The 21,665-nt window shown below is 41.3% G+C and overlaps 1 protein-coding gene across 1 annotated transcript; it reads left to right on the top strand.

The window, feature by feature from the left end:
- The first annotated feature begins 1,566 nt into the window (after window positions 1-1,566).
- LOC114568482 (urokinase plasminogen activator surface receptor) lies at window positions 1,567-8,667 on the top strand. Its single transcript, XM_028598094.1, has 5 exons — window positions 1,567-1,612; window positions 2,245-2,361; window positions 5,983-6,129; window positions 8,282-8,392; window positions 8,471-8,667. Exons 1-5 carry the CDS (start codon window positions 1,567-1,569, stop codon window positions 8,665-8,667), a joined length of 618 nt encoding a protein of 205 aa, XP_028453895.1.
- Window positions 8,668-21,665: the final 12,998 nt, after the last annotated feature.

Below are 21,665 nucleotides of genomic sequence, written 5' to 3'. Positions count from 1 at the left end.
CCTGAGCAAGACACTTAACCCCTAGTTGACCTCTGACATATATAGCAATTGTATTAATGTAATGTAACATGGCAGTGTGATGGAGGGTTATGGCAGTGTGTTGGAGGGTTATGGCAGTGTGATAGAGGGTTATGGCAGTGTGTTGGAGGGTTATGGCAGTGTGTTAGAGGGTTATGGCAGTGTGTTGGAGGGTTATGGCAGTGTGATAGAGGGTTATGGCAGTGTGTTGGAGGGTTATGGCAGTGTGATAGAGGGTTATGGCAGTGTGATAGAGGGTTATGGCAGTGTGATAGAGGGTTATGGCAGTGTGATAGAGGGTTATGGCAGTGTGTTGGAGGGTTATGGCAGTGTGTTAGAGGGTTATGGCAGTGTGATAGAGGGTTATGGCAGTGTGATAGAGGGTTATGGCAGTGTGTTGGAGGGTTATGGCAGTGTGTTGGAGGGTTATGGCAGTGTGATAGAGGGTTATGGCAGTGTGTTGGAGGGTTATGGCAGTGTGTTGGAGGGTATGGCAGTGTGTTGGAGGGTTATGGCAGTGTGTTGGAGGGTTATGGCAGTGTGTTGGAGGGTTATGGCAGTGTGATAGAGGGTTATGGCAGTGTGATAGAGGGTTATGGCAGTGTGATAGAGGGTTATGGCAGTGTGATAGAGGGTTATGGCAGTGTGATAGAGGGTTATGGCAGTGTGTTAGAGGGTTACGGTGCTCAATACAGAATATTTAAAGTGTCAATGTGCATTTAAAGACAGAAAGGATCAGTTTTACAGTGTTTAAAGGTCAGGGAAATGAACAGGAGGCTGGTGGTATGAAAGTAATTCTGACTATGGCTCTTTTTATTCTCTACCAATATAAAACACACACACACACACACACACACACACACACACACACACACACACACACACACACACACACACACATTAAAGAAATAGTTACCGTAAAGTTCAACGATGAGGAACTAAGGGCGAGGAGTGGCTGTGTTATAACAGAATGATTTGCTGATACACCATAATGTATTTTTTTATTGCTAAAAAGTGACAAGCTTTCTCAACACTTTTGTCTTTTTGACAAACATACACACACACACACACACACACACACACACACACACACACACACACACACACACACACACACAGACAGAATCACAACAGACACACACACACACACACACACACACACACACACACACACACACACACACACACACACACACACACACACACACACACACACACACACACACACACACACACACACACACACACACACACACACACAGACACACACAGACACACATTTTCAGAAGTTTTCTAACTGAACATTTAATGAGAGAATTTTAAACAACAGGTCACACAGGTCCTATTCTGTATTTTAGCTACAGACATCATTTCCATTTCTTTATTACGGGGCAAAGTCCCGGTTAACGAGCTTACAGAACTTTTTCTGTTATTTTACACATCAGGGCAGTATGACGGAGGTTTTAAGATGAAGACAACGCCTCCTCAGGAGAACTACTTAAAGCCGTAACACATCAAACTGAAACTCAGTTGTATCCCTCCGTCAACATGTATCTCCTGGCGCTGATGTTTGGGATTCTGCTTCTACCTGAAGGCAAGTTCTTCTTCTGTTATCTGGGCTCATAAACTAAAGTATGTTTTTGTCTTTTTTGACCCTTTTTTAATCTCTTTTTATAAATAGTTTATAAATATTTTTGTCCTTTTTTGTGTTTTTGTCTCTTTTTTGACACTTTAAAAAAAATGTAGTCCTTTTTTAATTTTTTTGTCTTTATAATTATAATAACTTTGTCCTGCTACTAGTCACATAGTGTTACTAACACATTCGCAAAGAATACACCAAAACGTGTGCAATGATCAGGGATGTTGGGCTATGACTTTTCTAACAGATTCGCCCAGCGGTTTTCACAAAATTCACAAACAAGTATGCTAAATTTTTACACAGACTTTAATGGGAAATCGACAAGAAATCGACTTAACTCAACTCGACTTAACTCAAATCCCCACCCCACCCCTCTTTGGTGTGGCCTCTTTGGGGCCACACCAATCCGCCATACTTTAACATACAAAAAAATTATTAAAAGTTTTAACAGGAGACAAGACTTTGGCCTTTATTGGGCTGAATGGGCCTTCTGATATGAAGCACGTTTTTTTTACCAAATCACAGTTTTTGTTTTTGTTTTCAGATTTTATGTTAATCAGTCGAAACATCTGTGTCTGTTTTCTCAGCCTCCACCCTGAGATGTTACGTGTGTATACCGGATGCCTCGGGAACGTGCATACAAACAAGCCATGAATGCCGAAAGGGTCTACGGTGTGCTGCAATGAGACTTGTTAGATACCAAGGTATTGTTACACTGCTTACTGCTGGCCAGGCCGGGATATATATAGTCATAGTCCCTCTACAAACTACTCTCTACTGTTGTCTCTCTACATACTACTCTCTACTAGTCTCAACAACTACTCAAAGCGCTAGTACAGGAACCATTCACCATTCACACACATTCATACACTGTGGACAAGGCTGCCGTACAAGGTGCCACCTGCTCATCAGATAATCATTCACACACATTTGCGCAGCATCGGGGGCAACTCGGGGTTCAGTGTCTTGCCCAAGGACACTTCGACATGGGACTGCAGGGCCAAGGATCGAACCACCAACCTTCCGATTGGCACGCAACCGCTCTACCACTGAGCCACAGCTGCCCCTCGTACATACTACTCTCTACTGTTGTTTCTCTACATACTACTCTGTACTGCTGTCTCTCTACATACTACTCTCTACTGCTGTCTCTTTACATACTACTCTCTACTGCTGTCTCTTTACATACTACTCTCTACTGCTGTCTCTTTACATACTACTCTCTACTGTTGTCTCTCTACATACTACTCTCTACTGCTGTCTCTCTACATACTACTCTCTACTGCTGTCTCACTACATACTACTCTCTACTGCTGTCTCTCTACATACTACTCTCTACTGTTGTCTCTCTACATACTACTCTCTACTGCTGTCTCTCTACATACTACTCTCTACTGTTGTCTCTCTACATACTACTCTCTACTGCTGTCTCTCTACATACTACTCTCTACTGTTGTCTCTCTACATACTACTCTCTACTGCTGTCTCTCTACATACTACTCTCTACTGCTGTCTCTCTACATACTACTCTCTACTGTTGTCTCTCTACATACTACTCTCTACTGTTGTCTCTCTACATACTACTCTCTACTGCTGTCTCTCTACATACTACTCTCTACTGCTGTTTCTCTACATACTACTCTCTACTGCTGTCTCACTACATACTACTCTCTACTGTTGTCTCTCTACATACTACTCTCTACTGCTGTCTCTCTACATACTACTCTCTACTGCTGTCTCACTACATACTACTCTCTACTGTTGTCTCTCTACATACTACTCTACTGCTGTCTCTCTACATACTACATACGACAAATTGAGAATCCAAGATGGCGGCAGCAGGAAGCAGCCTGGCAGGTGCTGATGCTTTTCTTTTTCCAAAGACATCTGAAAAACCTCCCGATCGAAGATCTATCCCTAAAACCTGGATATCTTGGCCATCAAAGCCAACTAAAGCAAAGGCGTTAAATGTGCTTATTGCATCGCTCTACCTGACGACGATCATCACTATACAAATGTGTGGGAGTTGGTTACTGCTGCCAGTAAACGATCAATCTCACCAGCAACTGGTACACCGAGGCCTGCTACACCTCTCGACTCATGGAGCCAGTATTTTACACACAAATAGTAATAGTAAAAGTAATAGAAAGGGAGAGGAGAGAGCAGCTCAGTGTGTCAAAGGAAGGAAGTCCCCCGGCAGTCTAGAACTATAACAGCGTAACTATAACAGCATAACTAAGAGAGACAGGTCATAAGGAGAGGTAGCTTTTTCGGGCTTAGATCTCTCCCCCTGCCGGATCGGGCTTGGCTGGCCTGTCTCCCTCTACTTTGTTATGTATTATTAATCTAACAATTATGAAGAGAAGCAGGTGGGCCAGTTAGGTGAACACTGCAACTCCTCACTCCCTAACTATAAGCTTTATCAAATAGGAGAGTTTTAAGTTCATTCTTGAAAGCGATTACAGTTTCTGCCCCCTGAACCCAGATTGGGAGCTGGTTCCATAGGAGAGGAGCCTGATAACTGAGCGCTCTTGCTCCCATTCTACTTTTAGAGACTCTAGGTACCACCAGTAACTCTGCATTCTGGGAATGCAGAGTTGTGGTGTGGTAGGGGCGGTCTTTCTTGACCTGAGAAAGGTTTTCGACACAGTTAATCACCAGCTTCTTATCAGCAAGCTATCTGACTATTCTCTTGACATAAACACAATAGCATGGATTCAATCTTACCTTAATGACAGACAACAATGTGTTGCGGTCGACAATACAAAATCACCCTTAAGACCTTGCAGCATGGGGGTGCCACAAGGTTCTATTTTGGGCCCCCTACTGTTTACACTATACATAAATGATCTGCCAACTGTGTGTAAGAGCAAAATTATGATGTATGCTGATGATACGGTGCTATATGTACATGGTAAAACTGCGGAAGAAGTCGCTCAAAAATTGACCAGAGAGATGAAGAAAGTCTCTTTATGGCTGAAAAACTCATGCCTCACCTTAAATTTAGATAAGACTGTTTCAATGTTTTTTACAAATCGTTATAAAATACAAAATTGCCCTAAGTTCTTAATTGATGGACAAATCATTTCTAATCCAGAACAGGTAAATATTTAGGTGTCATATTGGAATCAAATTTAGGTTTTAAAAAACATATTAAAAAGTTATCAAATACAATTAAATTTAATATGGCACAGTATAGATATATTCGAAATTCCCTTACAATCGAGGCCTCAGGGGCCTATCTAAATGCAATGATTGTTCCACACTTTCGTTACTGTATGACAAGTTGGTCACAGGCTACTAAAATTGCCCTCAGGCCACTTGAGTCATTATATAAAAGCTCTCTAAAGATTCACGATAAGAAAGGCAGACGATTCCATCACTGTCATATTCTTGTAAAATATAAATTTCTTAGTTTTGAAAATCTGATAATCCACACAAATCTGTGTTTGATGTATAAAATCCTCCATGACACCGCTGCTCCTCCACTAAAAGAATTCATATCTTTGGGCTCTGAAATAACAGCTGGAACAACTAGATCTACAGTGCGAGGTGAATGCAGGATCCCAAATTCAGGACAACATTTGGAATAAATGTTTTTTCTTGTGTGGCTGCTCGTCAGTGGAATATGTTTCCCACAGAGCTGATAGGAAGCACAAACTTTTACACGTTTGCAAGACAGACAAAGAAATGGCTTTTGTCAAATCAAATTTGTACACACATGTGACTGGATATATGTATGTGTGTGTGTAAGTGTGAGGTCTGTAAGAGTAGATCTGAGTACATGAAAGGTGTGAATATGACCTTTTTTATATTTTATGTGTGATATATGTATGTGTGGTGTAAGTGTGTGTTCTAAGGTCTATAAGAGTAGATCTGAGTACATGAAAGTATAATATTGAAAAATATTTTATTTATTTGGTTAATGTAAATTTTACTATTCATGTATGTATGATGTATTGTGTATTTAGTCAAGATCAGCCTGCCCAGGGACTACAGGTGAAAATTAGCTCTTGAGCTAAAACCTGGTACTATGCATCTCTCCCTTTGGGGTTAATGTTTATTGTACGCTGTCCCTGTTTCTTTAAATAAATAAACTAAACTAAACTAAACTACTCTCTACTCTCTCTTCCTACTATGCCCCCCCTCTAGACCCGCCCCTGGATATATAGCATATATCACATGTTGTAGTAATATTTTAATTGCTTGTCTTATCTTTACTTAACATGGTGCTTGTAAATTTATTGCGTTCAGGTTTTTATTACATAATGTGTTACATTTTGAGGTTTTATTACATAATGCGTTGTTACACTTTTTTGTTGCAGATGGTTCAAAAGTTCATGAAGAAAACTCAAAAGGATGTGCTGTAGCTGAAGACTGTGGAGAGTACTCGGTCAACTTTGGAATCTCCCAAACCAAAGTTAACATGAAGTGTTGCACCTCTGCACTCTGCAACACCCAGCTGGCCCCAGGTTAGGTTACTTGCTTATATTATCTGTTGGTTTTTAGATGTTTGCGCTGAAAGCGTTGTAGCTTCTCCGTGAACCATCACCTTATCGTGGTGGAGAGGTTTGTGTGTCTCTGTGAACCTGAGGGCTGTGTTGTCTGGAGCTTTGTGCTCCTGGTAGGGTCTCCCAAGGCAAAGTGGTCTCAGGTGAGGGGCCAGACAAAGAATGGTTCAAAAACCCTATGGAAAAACAAGGTAGAGATGGAGTGACCCTGCCCGGAGGAAGCCCGGGGCCCCCGTCTGGAGCCAGGCCCAGACGGCGGGCTCGTCGGCGAGCGCCTGGTGGCCGGGTTTGCCACGGAGCCCGGCCGGGCACAGCCCGAACAAGCTACGTGGCTGCATGAGCAATAGCTGTTAAACATGTGAAAACTACTCTCCCTAAAAGTTAAACCCTGGACCCTATGTTTTGATGTTTTTGTGTCGAAGTGACTGATGAGAACAACAATCTTTGAAATGTGTCCAGTATTGAGCGCTGTAAACGGCGGCAGTGAACCGGGCTGCAATGTGACCCTTTACTGTACGTACACACCGCCGCCGACTTGAGCTGCAAAGAAGCTCTGGACGCCCTGTCGAGGACGCCTGTCAAAAAGTCCGAGGAAGCTGTTTGACGCTTTGGCCGCTCTGACGTGGCGGCGTTCTTCGATCATGTGCAACACACGATTGAAGAAAAAGCACAAGCAGCCACTGCACGGCCAATACACTGACACTAGAAACCTTTTATAAATTACATATATAAGGACATCATTTGTATTGTTTGTTGGTCACAGCGGTGTCTGTTAGCAGTTAGCTCGCTCGTTAGCCGCTGAACCGCAGCAGAATGCAGGCAGAGCGAGCAGCCGCCAGCTGTTGACCCGTGCAGGACTTCACCGTGAGCGGACTGTTTAGAGACCATGTGACGGCACGTTAACTGGTCCCTATCATAAACAACGTTACATCATAAATGATAGGGGAACCCAGTAACGGCGATTAGGAGATTTCCCTCCATTTTCATGGAACTAATGTCTTGGTAGGAACAAAAGTTTACATCGTATGTTTCTCCAGAATCAGCCAGCGAGAAGGACGTCTATATTCCGATTGGTTGCTGCCGTTTGCCGCTGCTTGCCGCTGAACCGCGTCATAGCTCATTACCATAAAGTTGACCAAAGTTTAACTTTCTGATTGACGCTCAGAAAGCTCAAAACGCGACGCCGACAGTTTTGACGCTCCTTGCAGCTGAGAGAAGCTTCCATTGAAAATTAATGACTTCCGGTATCTTTAGACGCCCAAGTCGGCGGCGGTGTGTACGTACAGTTAGGATAAATGTTCAGCTTCAGTTAGCGTCCACTAAAAGTTCTGTTTATGCCGCTGACAGACTCAGATTATTATTCATTATATATATACATATATATATATATATATATATATATATATATATATATATATATTACGTGCAACAACATTATGGAAAGGATCCCTATCGAGATAGACCTTTAAAACCTCTTTAAGACCTTTCTGTTTAACCAGAAACAGCTCTGAAGTTGCTAGCGCTAAACCCACCAGACTCCATTTAAAAATGCAATACTATTAGCGTGTATAGAGCCTACATATTCTCACGTAAATCTGTAAACTATGTGTTTATTTCAACCAAAACTAGAGTTGTGATGGTTGGAAAAGTGATAAGACAACCCAAAACGTCTTTTCATAGTTTTATTTGGATTCTAGTGACTGTGAATGAAGTGTATTTTACGATACTAAAATTACTGTTTATTTACATGGAGTCTGGTGGGTTTAGCAAAACGCAATTTCGCAGATGTTTTTTGTTTCTTACTCTTTAACTAATGGGTCTATCTCTGTAGGGATCCTTTCCATAATGTTTTCAGACACTTAGAATATTAATCTGAGCCTGTAAGCAGCAAAACGTGCACTTTTGTAAACGTAAATACAAGCTGGAAAATTGCCCTATTAACTTACATTGTAGCTTGTTTCTCGCTTAATACTGGAACAATGTCAAATTTGCTTGTTTTTCCCATCAGTCACTTTTTTAAAAAGGCACTGAAGAAGATACATTGCATTCAACTCCCCCCTCAATCCCTCTCTACATCCCCAAACAATATGAACAATGTTATGTTATGTTCCAGAACCCAGCAAATCCAAACCAAACGGTAAACAGTGCTACTGGTGCGATGAACAAAGTTGCAACAACACCCTAAGCTGTGAGGGGAACGAAGACAACTGCATCTCAGCAACAGGTAACGGACACACACACACCCCGTTGTATAGTTAGATTTATTAAAACATCTCCCACTAACATTATTTCCTTCTCCCAGAGAGCCAAGGAGGACATAGTGTGACCGTGAAGGGCTGTGTGTCCAAGCGGCTGTGCACCACGAGGGATAAATCCTGGGCCCGAAAACTCACATATAGGTGTTGTAAGGGGAACTTATGCAACGGCGCCAGCAGCCGCAGCGCTGGCCTGGTGCTGCTGGCCCCCCCGCTGCTCTCTTTGCTCGTGACCTCTTATTAACTCCTGGAGATTCAGGAACTAGAGCTGCACGATATGAGGAAAATATGTAATTGAGATTATTTTTGGCTCATATTGCGATATGAGTCACGATATTGGAGGAAATGATCAATTTTGTATCATTATTCTCACTGAAAAACATAAAAAATAAAAATTATTGAAGTGTGATTTTTGCATGAATCTGTACCAAACAAAGATGTTTTTCTGTAGTCTGGAGGAGAGGATTTGTAGTCCTGGATGTCTCTGCAGCACCATAATACTTTATTTTAGAATGGTTTGACACATATTTTGCCTTTAACAAATACTGCATCTCCTTGCGATTTTGATATTGCACTAGTCCATGTTGCGATTTTGATAAAATTGTGATTAATTGTACAGCCCTAATTGGAACAACGTAATAATAGGGCTGGGTACCGAATTCAATTCAATGACTTTTAGGCACCGCTGGAATTGCCTCTGTAGTATCAAGTATGGAAACATCCCTCGTTATTTAATACCAAATTTCAGTACCTAAATCTCATCAGCATCCCGTTCATTTTCTCTGTCAGGATTTTAAATGATCAGCCAAGTGGGATCAAGACACCAAGCTAACGGTGTGTCCCACGTTACGTTAGCAGCAAGCATTTTGTTCCCAAATGTCAGTCTTAGACTAACTATATTTCTGTCAGTTAAAGCTATAGTGCACACACACACACACACACACACACACACACACACACACACACACACACACAAAAGACCCACACACACACAGACACAGACAGACGCACACACACACACACACACACACACATAAACACAGACACAAACACAGACACACACACACACACACACACACACACACAAAAAAAAACAAATCTATAGAGTGTAGTTTCTGTCGCCCCGGTGAGGAATTCTGGGTAATGACAACAACAATGTCGGAGTGCCACATTATAGCCTTATTACATGTTGCATTCAGGGACTTTATTACAAAATGCGGCAGATTATTACATAATGAATAAAAGCTTTATAACATTTTGATATTTTATTACAAAATGCATTTTCAACCAATGACATCTCCCGTTGATGAACAGCTTCTGTTCTGAGTGCTCATTATAGTCTGGAACCAGTTTTTAATATTTAAGGTCAGTTACGTTGGTACCGATGTAAAGCTGAATAAATACCAATCTTAATATCCTGCTGTGTGTTCTGATTGATTTCTGAATGTTTTCTTTGAGTGCTAAATCAATTCTGAGTCTCATTTAAAAGACATTTGTGTCAGATAACCATTAAAGGTGCAGTACACGAAGAGAAGAGGAGAACCACAGCTACTGTTAAACATCATCAGAGACTCGGATTTCTACAGGTTTCTGGATATGAGCCGACCTCTTCTAGAAGCTGGTTGGAGGAATTAAAGAAAGACGCTGTGTTCACACGCTCCAACAAGTCCTCCACACGCTGGAAAAATCATATTTTGCACGACTACATGCAAATGGGAATATTAGAGGAATATTCACTTTTCATTAGCCATGTAAAGAGCTTAGTTGGAATATCTTCTTTTTTGGGAATTAGGGCAAAAAACAATAGTATGTGTATGTAAAAGTATTCATTGATAGTTTTCTAACTCCTGCAGGTTAACACACACACACACACACACACACACACCCTGTTTAACGCGGCTGCATGTAAATGGGAATATTCTCTTTCATTGGCCGTGGAAACAGCGCTAGAGAAATATTGTATAGGCTTATGTCACACTCCCTTTCTCCATAAGGATTTAGATTATCAGCCATAATGTCTAATCCATCCCATAATGTCTGAACTGTCCGATAATGTCTAAAACATCCCATAATGTCTGAACTGTCCCATAATGTCTAAACCATCCCATAATGTCTGAACCATCCCATAATGTCTAAACCATCCCATAATGTCTAAAACATCCCATAATGTCTAAACCATCCCATAATGTCTAAACCATCCCATAATGTCTAAACCATCCCATAATGTCTGAACTGTCCCATAATGTCTAAACCATCCCATAATGTCTAAACCATCCCATAATGTCTGAACCATCCCATAATGTCTAAACCATCCCATAATGTCTGAACTGTCCCATAATGTCTAAAACTTCCCATAATGTCTAAACCATCCCATAATGTCTAAACCATCCCATAATGTCTGAACCATCCCATAATGTCTAAACCATCCCATAATGTCTGAACTGTCCCATAATGTCTAAAACTTCCCATAATGTCTGAACCATCCCATAATGTCTGAACCATCCCATAATGTCTGAACCCTCCCATAATGTCTAAACCATCCCATAATGTCTGAACTGTCCCATAATGTCTAAACCATCCCATAATGTCTGAACTGTCCCATAATGTCTAAAACTTCCCATAATGTCTGAACCATCCCATAATGTCTGAACCATCCCATAATGTCTAAACCATCCCATAATGTCTAAACCATCCCATAATGTCTACCATCCCATAATATCTGAACCATCCCATAATGTCTAAACCATCCCATAATGTCTACCATCCCATAATGTCTGAACCATCCCATAATGTCTAACCATCCCATAATGTCTAAACCATCCCATAATGTCTAAACCATCCCATAATGTCTGAACCGTCCCATAATGTCTGAACCATCCCATAATGTCTGAACCATCCCATAATGTCTAAACCATCCCATAATGTCTGAACCGTCCCATAATGTCTACCATCCCATAATGTCTAAACCATCCCATAATATCTGAACCATCCCATAATGTCTGAACCGTCCCATAATGTCTGAACCATCCCATAATGTGTAAACCATCCCATAATGTGTAAACCATCCCATAATGTATATGTGGTTGTGTAACTAAGGTTTCTGCTGCTGTAGAAGCTAGAAGTCTGCATGAAATCAACCTTGTTTTAAGAAAAACATGTTTTATCCGCGATCTTATGGAGAAAAAAAACTACACTACCCACAATCCTAAGCGTAACAGCAATGTCTCTGATTGGTCCAACTCGCTGTTACCATAGAAAGGCTAGAGCGAGATTCTACCATTGAAGTCTATACCTTTTGCCTTTTTGGCTATTTTAAAAACGTTTTTTGCGCCGAATCAAATGTTTTACGCTCACTATTAATCTCGTAGCTGATTTGTTTGGTTCCAGACTTAAAACTCTAAATGAGCAATTTTCAAAATGTCCGGAACCAGAGCTTTTTAAAAAGTGGGTCACTTGAGAACAATGGCAGCCTCCTAGCCTCGTGGGAAGAAGGTCAAAAAAACGGCGCTGGAGGCTTTTCTCGGAGGAAAAGATGTTTTTGCTCTTCTCCCTGGGAACTTTACGTTGGAGAACTTTTGGGAAGGGACGAAAAATACTGGTTAGCTGATTGGATGAACCATCTGTCTATCACCACCTATGTTGGTGATAGACGGGCCAAATCAACCAATCAGATCAACGTAGCGTTTGACGTACCTTTCCCATTTTCTTCACGACTAGCGAAGCCAGTTGATATATCAAACTGTTGCCGAAACCAGTTAGATAGATAGATAGATGAACAGATTTGCTGGAAATCTCACATAAAATATATCCAAACAAAACTGTCAAGAAGTATTTCAGTCTTGGCCAAAGTAAAGCACATTTTAGACTACAAATCACTCCACATTTGGTATTGTTCAATAATGTTACCGTATTTAAATTACTGTGTTTTTAAGACGTGGGAGAACCTGGTTCACCTTTATTGCAGATTGTCCGCGGTGACTAAAAAAACAAACACTAGAGGTCATTAGAGAGTTTTCACAGTGCTCCCAACTCAAATTTTTCTTATTGAACTGCAAGGAGAATGTGAAAGGAAGCCCACAATTTGAATAATTTGGTTATTATGATAATTGTGTGGTTTAATATTTACATTTATAGCCAAGAAATCTGAGAAATCAGTCAGCATCCCCAAACTTAAAAATACAATTTATAGAATGTATGATATACTAAAAAGAAATACTTATAATAGTTAAGAAAGTAAATGTATGTGTGTGTGTCTCTGTGTGTGTATATATGTGTGTGTGTGTGTGTGTGTGTATGTGCGTGTCTCTGTGTGTGTATATATGTGTGTGTGTGTGTGTGTGTGTCTCTGTGGTTGTATATATGTGTGTGTGTGTGTGCGTGTCTGTGTGTGTATAAATGTCTGTGTGTGTGTGTGTGTGTGCGTGCCTCTGTGTGTATATATATGTGTGTGTGTGTCTGTGTGTGTGTATGTATGTACGTGTGTGTGTGGGCGTGTCTCTGAGTATTTATGTGTGTGTGTGTGTGTGTGTGTGTGTGTGTCTCTGTGTGTGTGTGTGGGCGTGTCTCTGTGTATTTATGTGTGTGTGTGTGTGTGTGTGTGTGTGTGTGTGTGTCTCTGTGTGTGTGTGTGTGTGTGTGTGCATGTCTGTGTGTGTGTGTGTGTGTGTGTGTCTGTGTGTGTACATATGTGTGTGTGTGTGTGTGTGTGTGTGTGTGCGTGTGCGTGTCTCTTTGTGTGTGTGTGTGTGTCTCTGTGAGGGTGTGTGTGTCTGTGTGTATGTCTGTGTGTCTCTGTGTGTGCGTGTGTGTGTCTCTGTGTGTATATATGTGTGTGTGTGTGTGTGTGAAACAGAGCGATCGTACGATCACTGTTGACTATATCTACTTGGCATTCAGGAGGTATGTGTCCACGTATGTGTTGAAATAAAACACATCAAGTTTATCCTTTATTGCAGTAATTAAGGATTCATCATTCCAAATTCTTTCCACTATCACGTCACTTTTTATTGATGTTATGAAATCACACCATGACAAACCAGTAATGGCTAACTGGCCTTGCACTTGGCAGTAATATTTGTGTTTTTTTTTTTTTTGTTTGGCCTTGCCATTAACAAAATTAACATGCTTAACTTCTGTTAAACTGTCTCCATTTGGACATTTCACCTCAGCTAAGCCAAGGGGGATCATACACCACTGCATCAGGGCTAGCCCAGAGGTAAGATGCATTAAGGTGAACAACGAATCAAGAAGGGAAGACATTGACATTACACAGGTCACTGTACTGATTCAACACTTCTGGCTCGAGGTCGATACTAGGCCTGTAGCGACGCGTCGATGATGTCAAAATTACGTCAACGTCATATTTCGTCGCCACAGCTCGCCACACACACGGGAGACCAAAACATTGCAGAATGGAGGACAAAACAGAAACCTCCTCGCAGAATTCCCAACAAAGCCGACGTTGGGTTTATCGCCCCAAAGTTGAACGCCACGTCGTAAAGTAATTACAACACCCTGCCGCCCATTCAGGGATTATCGTATCATAAATGATGTCATCGTTCTCTCCTGTTGGAGAATGCACACACACACACACACACACACACACACACACACACACACACACACACACACACACACACATTGAAGAAATAGTTACCGTAAACAACAATAAGTAACTAAGGGCGCGGGGGGAGTGGATGTTTTATAGCCAACAATATGATTTGCTGATACACCCTAATGTATTTTGTTATCGTTAAAAAGTGATAAGCTTTCTCCACAAGTTTGTCTTTTTGCCACACACACAGACACACACATACACACACACACACACACAGACAGACAGACACACAACACACAACACACACACAAACACACGTTTTCAGAAATCTACTAACTGAACATCTTTCAATGAGAGAATTTTAAACAACAGGTCACACAGTTAATATTCTGTATTTTAACTGTAGCTACAGAGATCATTTCCGTTTTTTTATTACGGGGCAAAGTGCCGGGTAACCAGCTGCCAGAACTTATTCTGTTATTGTACACATCAGGGTGGTATGAAGGAGGTTTTAGGATGAAGACAACGCCTCCTCAGGAGAACTACTTAAAGCCGTAACACATCAAACTGAAACTCAGTTGTATCCCTCCGTCAACATGTACCTCCTGGCGCTGATGTTCGGGATTCTGCTTCTACCTGAAGGCAAGTTCTTCTTCTGTTATCTGTGCTCATAATGTTGATTAATTCACTTAAGAACTACACTGTAAGATAGAAATCCCGTAGAACAGAAAACGTTCTGGCGGATCATTACCCGGACTTTGCATCGTAATTAAAAACATAAATTATGCGTGTGTAGCTAAAGTTACAACACAGAACATTTTATTTTTGACCAATTATATAAAATTCTCTCAGACAAAACTGCTCAGTTATTAAACTTCTCAAAATGTCGAAAGGAATTTCAAAATGCTAAATATTTCTGTTCTTTTTATAACACTTTTAAAAGTTTTTGTCTCTTTTTAAACCCTTTTTCAACCTCTTTTTATAAATAGTTTTTAAATATTTTTGTCCTTTTTTATGTTTTTGTCTTTATAATTATAATAACTTTGTCGTGCTACTAGTCACACAGTATTGCCAACACATTCGTAAAAAATACATCAAAATGTGTGCAATGATCAGGCATGTTGGGCTATGACTTTTCTAAGAGATTCTCCCAGCTTTTTTCACGAAATTCACAAATAACTGTGGTAAATTTCCCCATAGACTTTAATGGGAAATTAACTCAAAACCCCCCGTCTTTGGGGCCACACCGATCCGCCATACTTTTAACATCTAAAAAAAATATTGAAAGTTTTAACAGAAGACAAGACTTTGGCCTTAATTGGGCTGAATGGGTCCAGTTTTCAGACGGTTTCAGATTTTACGTTAATCAAACATCTGTGTCTGTTTTCTCAGCCTCCACCCTGACATGTTATGAGTGTATACCGGATGCCTCGGGAAAGTGCAATGAAACAATCCAGGAATGCCCACAGAGTGCACAATGTGCTTCAAAGAGATTTGTTTCATACGAAGGTATTGTTACCCTGCTTTCTGCTGGCCAGGCCCGGATCTATAGGCATAGTCCCTCTACATACTACTCTCTACTGCTGTCTCTCTACATACTACTCTCTACTGCTGTCTCTCTACATACTACTCTCTACTGCTGTCTCTCTACATACTACTCTCTACTGCTGTCTCTCTACATACTACTCTCTACTGCTGTCTCTCTACATACTACTCTCTAATGTTGTCTCTCTACATACTACTCTCTACTGCTGTCTCTCTACATACTACTCTCTACTGCTGTCTCTCTACATACTACTCTCTACTGCTGTCTCTCTACATACTACTCTCTACTGCTGTCTCTCTACATACTACTCTCTACTGTTGTCTCTCTACATACTACTCTCTACTGCTGTCTCTCTACATACTACTCTCTACTGCTGTCTCTCTACATACTACTCTCTACTGCTGTCTCTCTACATACTACTCTCTACTGCTGTCTCTCTACATACTACTCTCTACTGCTGTCTCTCTACATACTACTCTCTACTGCTGTCTCTCTACATCCTACTCTCTACTGTTGTCTCTCTACATACTACTCTCTACTGCTGTCTCTCTACATACTACTCTCTACTGCTGTCTCTCTACATCCTACTCTCTACTGTTGTCTCTCTACATACTACTCTCTACTGCTGTCTCTCTACATACTACTCTCTACTGTTGTCTCTCTACATACTACTCTCTACTGTTGTCTCTCTACATACTACTCTCTACTGCTGTCTCTCTACATACTACTCTCTACTGCTGTCTCTCTACATCCTACTCTCTACTATTGTCTCTCTACATACTACTCTCTACTGCTGTCTCTCTACATACTACTCTCTACTGTTGTCTCTCTACATACTACTCTCTACTGTTGTCTCTCTACATACTACTCTCTACTGCTGTCTCTCTACATACTACTCTCTACTGCTGTCTCTCTACATACTACTCTCTACTGCTGTCTCTCTAGGTCTTAAAGGTCTTTTGGACCTCGAGATGAAACCCTCTCATGTAATATGGCTTAAACAAACGTCAACGTTAAACGCTGATGCAGTTATAAATGCTTTTTTACCACGAGTTTACAGACAAATCTCTGTTGATTGAGTATCACCTGGGACCTGAGCCGAGACACACCCACCAAACCAGAGAAAACATATCAAACATAGGCTTAATATTTACAGTCTGATCTCAAAGCAGTTGCACTCTCTCTCTCTCTCCCTCCCTCCCTCAATTTTTCAATTTTTCAATTTTGTGTTGCTTTATTGGCATGACAAAAAAATACATCTGTGTTGCCAAAGCATAAGAACAAACATACATATAATTTATTTAACATACTGTCTGTCTGTCTCCTCTCTCTCTCTCTCCCTCTCTCCCTCTCTCTGTCGCTCCCTCTCTCTCTCTCTCTCTGTCTCCCCGTGGGGTCTAAAATCAAACTGTTCACTTTTTCTTTTCTTTTTGCATTGTTTCCATCATATTTGCAGCACGTTTATGTATTTGGTTGTGTTGTGTGTATTTGGTTGTGTTGTGTTGTGTGTATTTGCAGCGCGTTTGCTGAATGCTGCACATGTGTTGTGATATTAATTGTAAGTTGTTTTCTTAATTTGCAGTGCGTTTGCCCCTGTCGGGCAACCGTACTTTTTTTATTACCCTGGTTTTTATTACATAATGTTACATTTTGAGGTTTTATTACATCATGCATTGTTGCACTTTTTTGTTGCAGGTGGTTTAAAAGTTGTTGATCAAAACTCAAAAGAATGTGTTATGGTCAAAGACTGTGGAGAGTACTCGATCAACTATGGATTCTCCCAATCCAAAGTTAACACCATGTGTTGTCCCACTGCGCTCTGCAACAACGAGCTGGCCCCAGGTTCGGTTACTTGCTGATATTGTCTGTTTGTATTTAGATGTTTGCACTGAAAGTGGTATAGCTGCATGAGCAATAGCTGTTAAAAATGTGAAAACCAATCTCCCTAAAAGTTAAACCCTGGACCCTATGCTCTGATGGTTTTTGTGTCTAAGTGACTGATGGGAGCAACAATCTTTGAAATGTGTCCAGTATTGAGCGCTGTAACTGGCGGCAGTGAACCGAGCTGCAATGTTAGGATAAATGTTCAGTTTCCGCTAGCATCCACTAAAAGTTCTGTTTTTGCTGCTGACAGACTCAGATTATTATTCATACAGAGATAGACCTGTAAAACCTCTTTAAGACCTTTCTGTTCAACCAGAAACAGCTCTGAAGTCACTAATGCTAAACCCACCAGACTCCATTTGAAAAAGCAATACATAGCGTGTATAGAGCCAACATATTTTCACATGTAAATCTGTAAACTATGTGTTTATTTCAACCAAAACTAGAGTTGTGAAGGTTGGAAAAGTGGAAAGACGACCCAAAATGGCTTTTCACAGTTTGATTTTGTTTCTGATGACTTTGAATGAAGTGTGTTTTACGATTCTAAATTATTTACATGGAGTCTGGTGGGTTTAGCAAACGCAATTTCGTGGATGTTTTTAGGATCTTACCTCCTTAGAAATCCTTTAAATAATGTTGTCAGACATTTAGAATAATAATCTGAGTCTCTCAGCGGGAAAACAAACACTTTTGTGAATGTAAATACAAGCTGGACAATTACTATTAACTTACATTATAGCTTGTTTCTCCAGTGCCGATTGCAGCAATCTGGCTTAATACTGGAGGTAGGGAAGGAGGTAGGGAGGAAAAGAAGAAAGGATGTAGGGAAGGAGGAAGGGAAGGAGTTAGGGAAGGAGGAAGGGAAGGAGATAGGGAAGGAGGAAGGGAAGGAGGTAGGGAAGGAGGAAGGACAGAAGAGGAGGGAAGGAGGAAGGGAAGGAGGTAGAGAAGGAGGTAGAGAAGGAGGTAGAGAAGGAGGTAGGGAAGGAAGTAGAGAAGGAGGTAGGGAAGGAGGTAGAGGAAAGAAGAGGAGGGAAGGAGGAAGGGAAGGAGGTAGGGAAGGGGTAGGGAAGAAGGAAGGAAAGAAGAGGAGGGAAGGAGGAAGGGAAGGAGGTAGAGAAGGAGGTAGAGTAGGAAGTAGGGAAGAAGGTAGAGAAGGAGGTAGAGAAGGAGGTAGAGAAGGAGGTAGGGAAGGAGGTAGAGGTAGAGAAGTAAGAAAGGATTCAGTTTCCTGTAACAGAGGAGAGAAGAAACTAGAAAATATTCACATTTAACAAGCTGACATCACACAGAGTTTACCTGATTTATTTTATATAAAATGATTTAAATTAATGCATTATTTAATAGTTGATAACTAATCCGTTCATATTGAGACTCTAGAGTGTGCAGACGTCTTACCGTAGAAACTCCCGTTGAACACTGAGACAGTTTGGCTTTGGAGCAGGCACTAAAAAAGACACTGAGGAAGATGAATGGCATTCAAGTCCCCCCCTCAATCCCCCTCTACACCCCCAAATAATATGAACAATGTTATGTTATGTTCCAGAACCCCAGTACAAACCAAACGGTAAACAGTGCTACTGGTGCAATGGACGAACGTGCACCAACACCATAAACTGTGAGGAGAATGAGGACTACTGCTTCTCAATAACAGGTAATACACACACACACACACACACATATACACACACACACACACATACACACACACACACACGTACACACATATACACACACACAGACACGCACGCACGCACGCATGCACGCACACACAGACAGAGACATACACACACACAGAGACATACACAGACACACACACACACACACAGAGACATACACAGACACACACACACACACACACACACACACACACACACACACAGAGACAGACATACACAGACACACACACACACACACACACACACACAGACACAGAGACATACACAGACACACACACACACACACACACACACACACACACACACACACACACACACACACACACACAGACACACAGACACACACACACACACACACACACACACACACACACACACACACACACAGACAGACACAGACATACACAGACACACACACACACACACACACACACACACACACACACACACAGACACAGACACACACACACACACACACACACACACACACACACACACACACACACACACAGAGACATACACACACACACACACACACACACACACACACACACACACACACACACACACAGAGACATACACACACACACACACACACACACACACACACACACACACACACACACACACACACACACACACACACACACACACACACACACACACACACACACACACACACACACACACACACACACACACACACACACACACACACACACACACACACACACACACACACACACACAGACACACCCCCACCCATTCCCTGATGTATAGTTAGATGTATTAAAACTTCTCCCACTAACAGTATTTCCTTCTCCCAGGCATCCAAGGACAAAACGTGACCACGAAGGGCTGTGTGTCCAAGCAGTCGTGCACCACGAGGGATCCATCCTGGGCCCGAGGAACGCCATCTCCCTGTTGCCAGGGCAACCTCTGCAACAGCGCCATCAGCAGCCACATTGCTGGCCTGGTGCTGCTGGCCCCCCCGCTGCTCTATTTGCTCGTGACCTCTTATTAACTCCTGCAGACGCTGGAACAAGGGAGGGGCACGATGTGAGGGGGAAATATGTAATTGAGATTATTTTTGACTGATATTGCGATTGCGATATCATTCACGATATTGGAGGTTAATGATAATTTTTGTATCATTATTCTCACTGAAAAATATTAAAAATAAAAATAAAATTAAAATGATTGAAGTGACAAAGATGTTTTCTATAGTCTGGAGGAGAGGATTTGTAGTCCTGGATGTCTCTGCAGCTCCATAATACTTTATTTTAGAACGGTGTGACACATATTTTGCCTTTAACAAATACCCCCTGCGATTTGGATATTGCTCTAGTCCATATTGCGATTTCGATAAAATTAAGATTAATTGTGCAGCCCTAATTGGAACAACGCCTAATGTAATAATAGGGCTGGGTACTGAATTCAGTGACTTTTAGTCACTGCCGAATTTGCATCCGTAGTTAATATGAGTTCCCCCAGCCTGCCTATGGCCCCCCAGTGGCTAGAAATGGCGATAGGTGTAAACCGAGCCCTGGGTATCCTGCTCAGCCTTTGAGAAAATGAAAGCTCAGATGGGCCAATCAGAAATCTTCTCCTTGCCCCCCGCCCCTCTCCTCCTCAATAGCTACAGACACAGAAATGGCACATCCTAAGGAAAGCTCATTGTGGGACTGGCTCTAGTGGCTGTAATTCTGCACCAAGACTCTGGACAGAGACTTCAATACAGACTGACCATTCTATACAAAAGAGACTTCAGATACAGTATTAGGGGACCACTAAGGTCTATATAAAAGAGACTTCAGATACAGTATTAGGGGACCACTAAGGTCTATATAAAAGAGACTTCAGATACAGTATTAAGGTCTATATAAAAGGGGGGGACCACTAAGGTCTATATAAAAGAGACTTCAGATACAGTATTAGGGGACCACTATTATAAAAGGGACCACTAACCACTAAGGTCTATATAAAAGAGACTTCAGATACAATAGTTTTTTAACTATACTGTAAGGTCATTTTTCCCTCAGACTCGCCTGTTCCAGAGCGACGCGTCCCAGAGCTACGACCCCATGAGTGTTTTGTAACCGTGTGCCATCAGCCTCATTTCCTGTATTTTCTCTTAACCTTCATGTTGTATTCGGGTCAAATTTGACCCATTTTCAATCAGCAATTTTGGGGATCACTTTTTTTTCTCTTTTTCATCAAACAGCAGTTTTTGCAATTTCCCGCAATTTCATCGCATAAAATTGCATAAATATCATATATAGCATATTCCATCGCATTTTTTAAGAAAACGTGCCGCATAATCTAGGAATTTTGCCCGCAACAATCACAAAAAAGCTCTGCATTTTTCTGGAAGGACTGGGAATGATGCCTATAGGCTACATGTGTGACTGACTCAGATATAATTAGAAAAGTCGATCTCCTTCTTTATTTATTCCGTCTATTTATATGCACGTTATAAGGAAGTTTTGTTATCTCACATACTTCGACTAAAAGCAGCTAGCAAGCCTGCCTGGCATCAGTGCATCATATCACTATATCTGCAAAGAAAATAAAAT

The sequence above is a fragment of the Perca flavescens genome, chromosome 14, assembly GCF_004354835.1.
Source record: "Perca flavescens isolate YP-PL-M2 chromosome 14, PFLA_1.0, whole genome shotgun sequence".
NCBI classification, from domain to species: Eukaryota; Metazoa; Chordata; class Actinopteri; order Perciformes; family Percidae; genus Perca; species Perca flavescens.
This window is presented reverse-complemented; position numbering and strand designations above follow the sequence as displayed.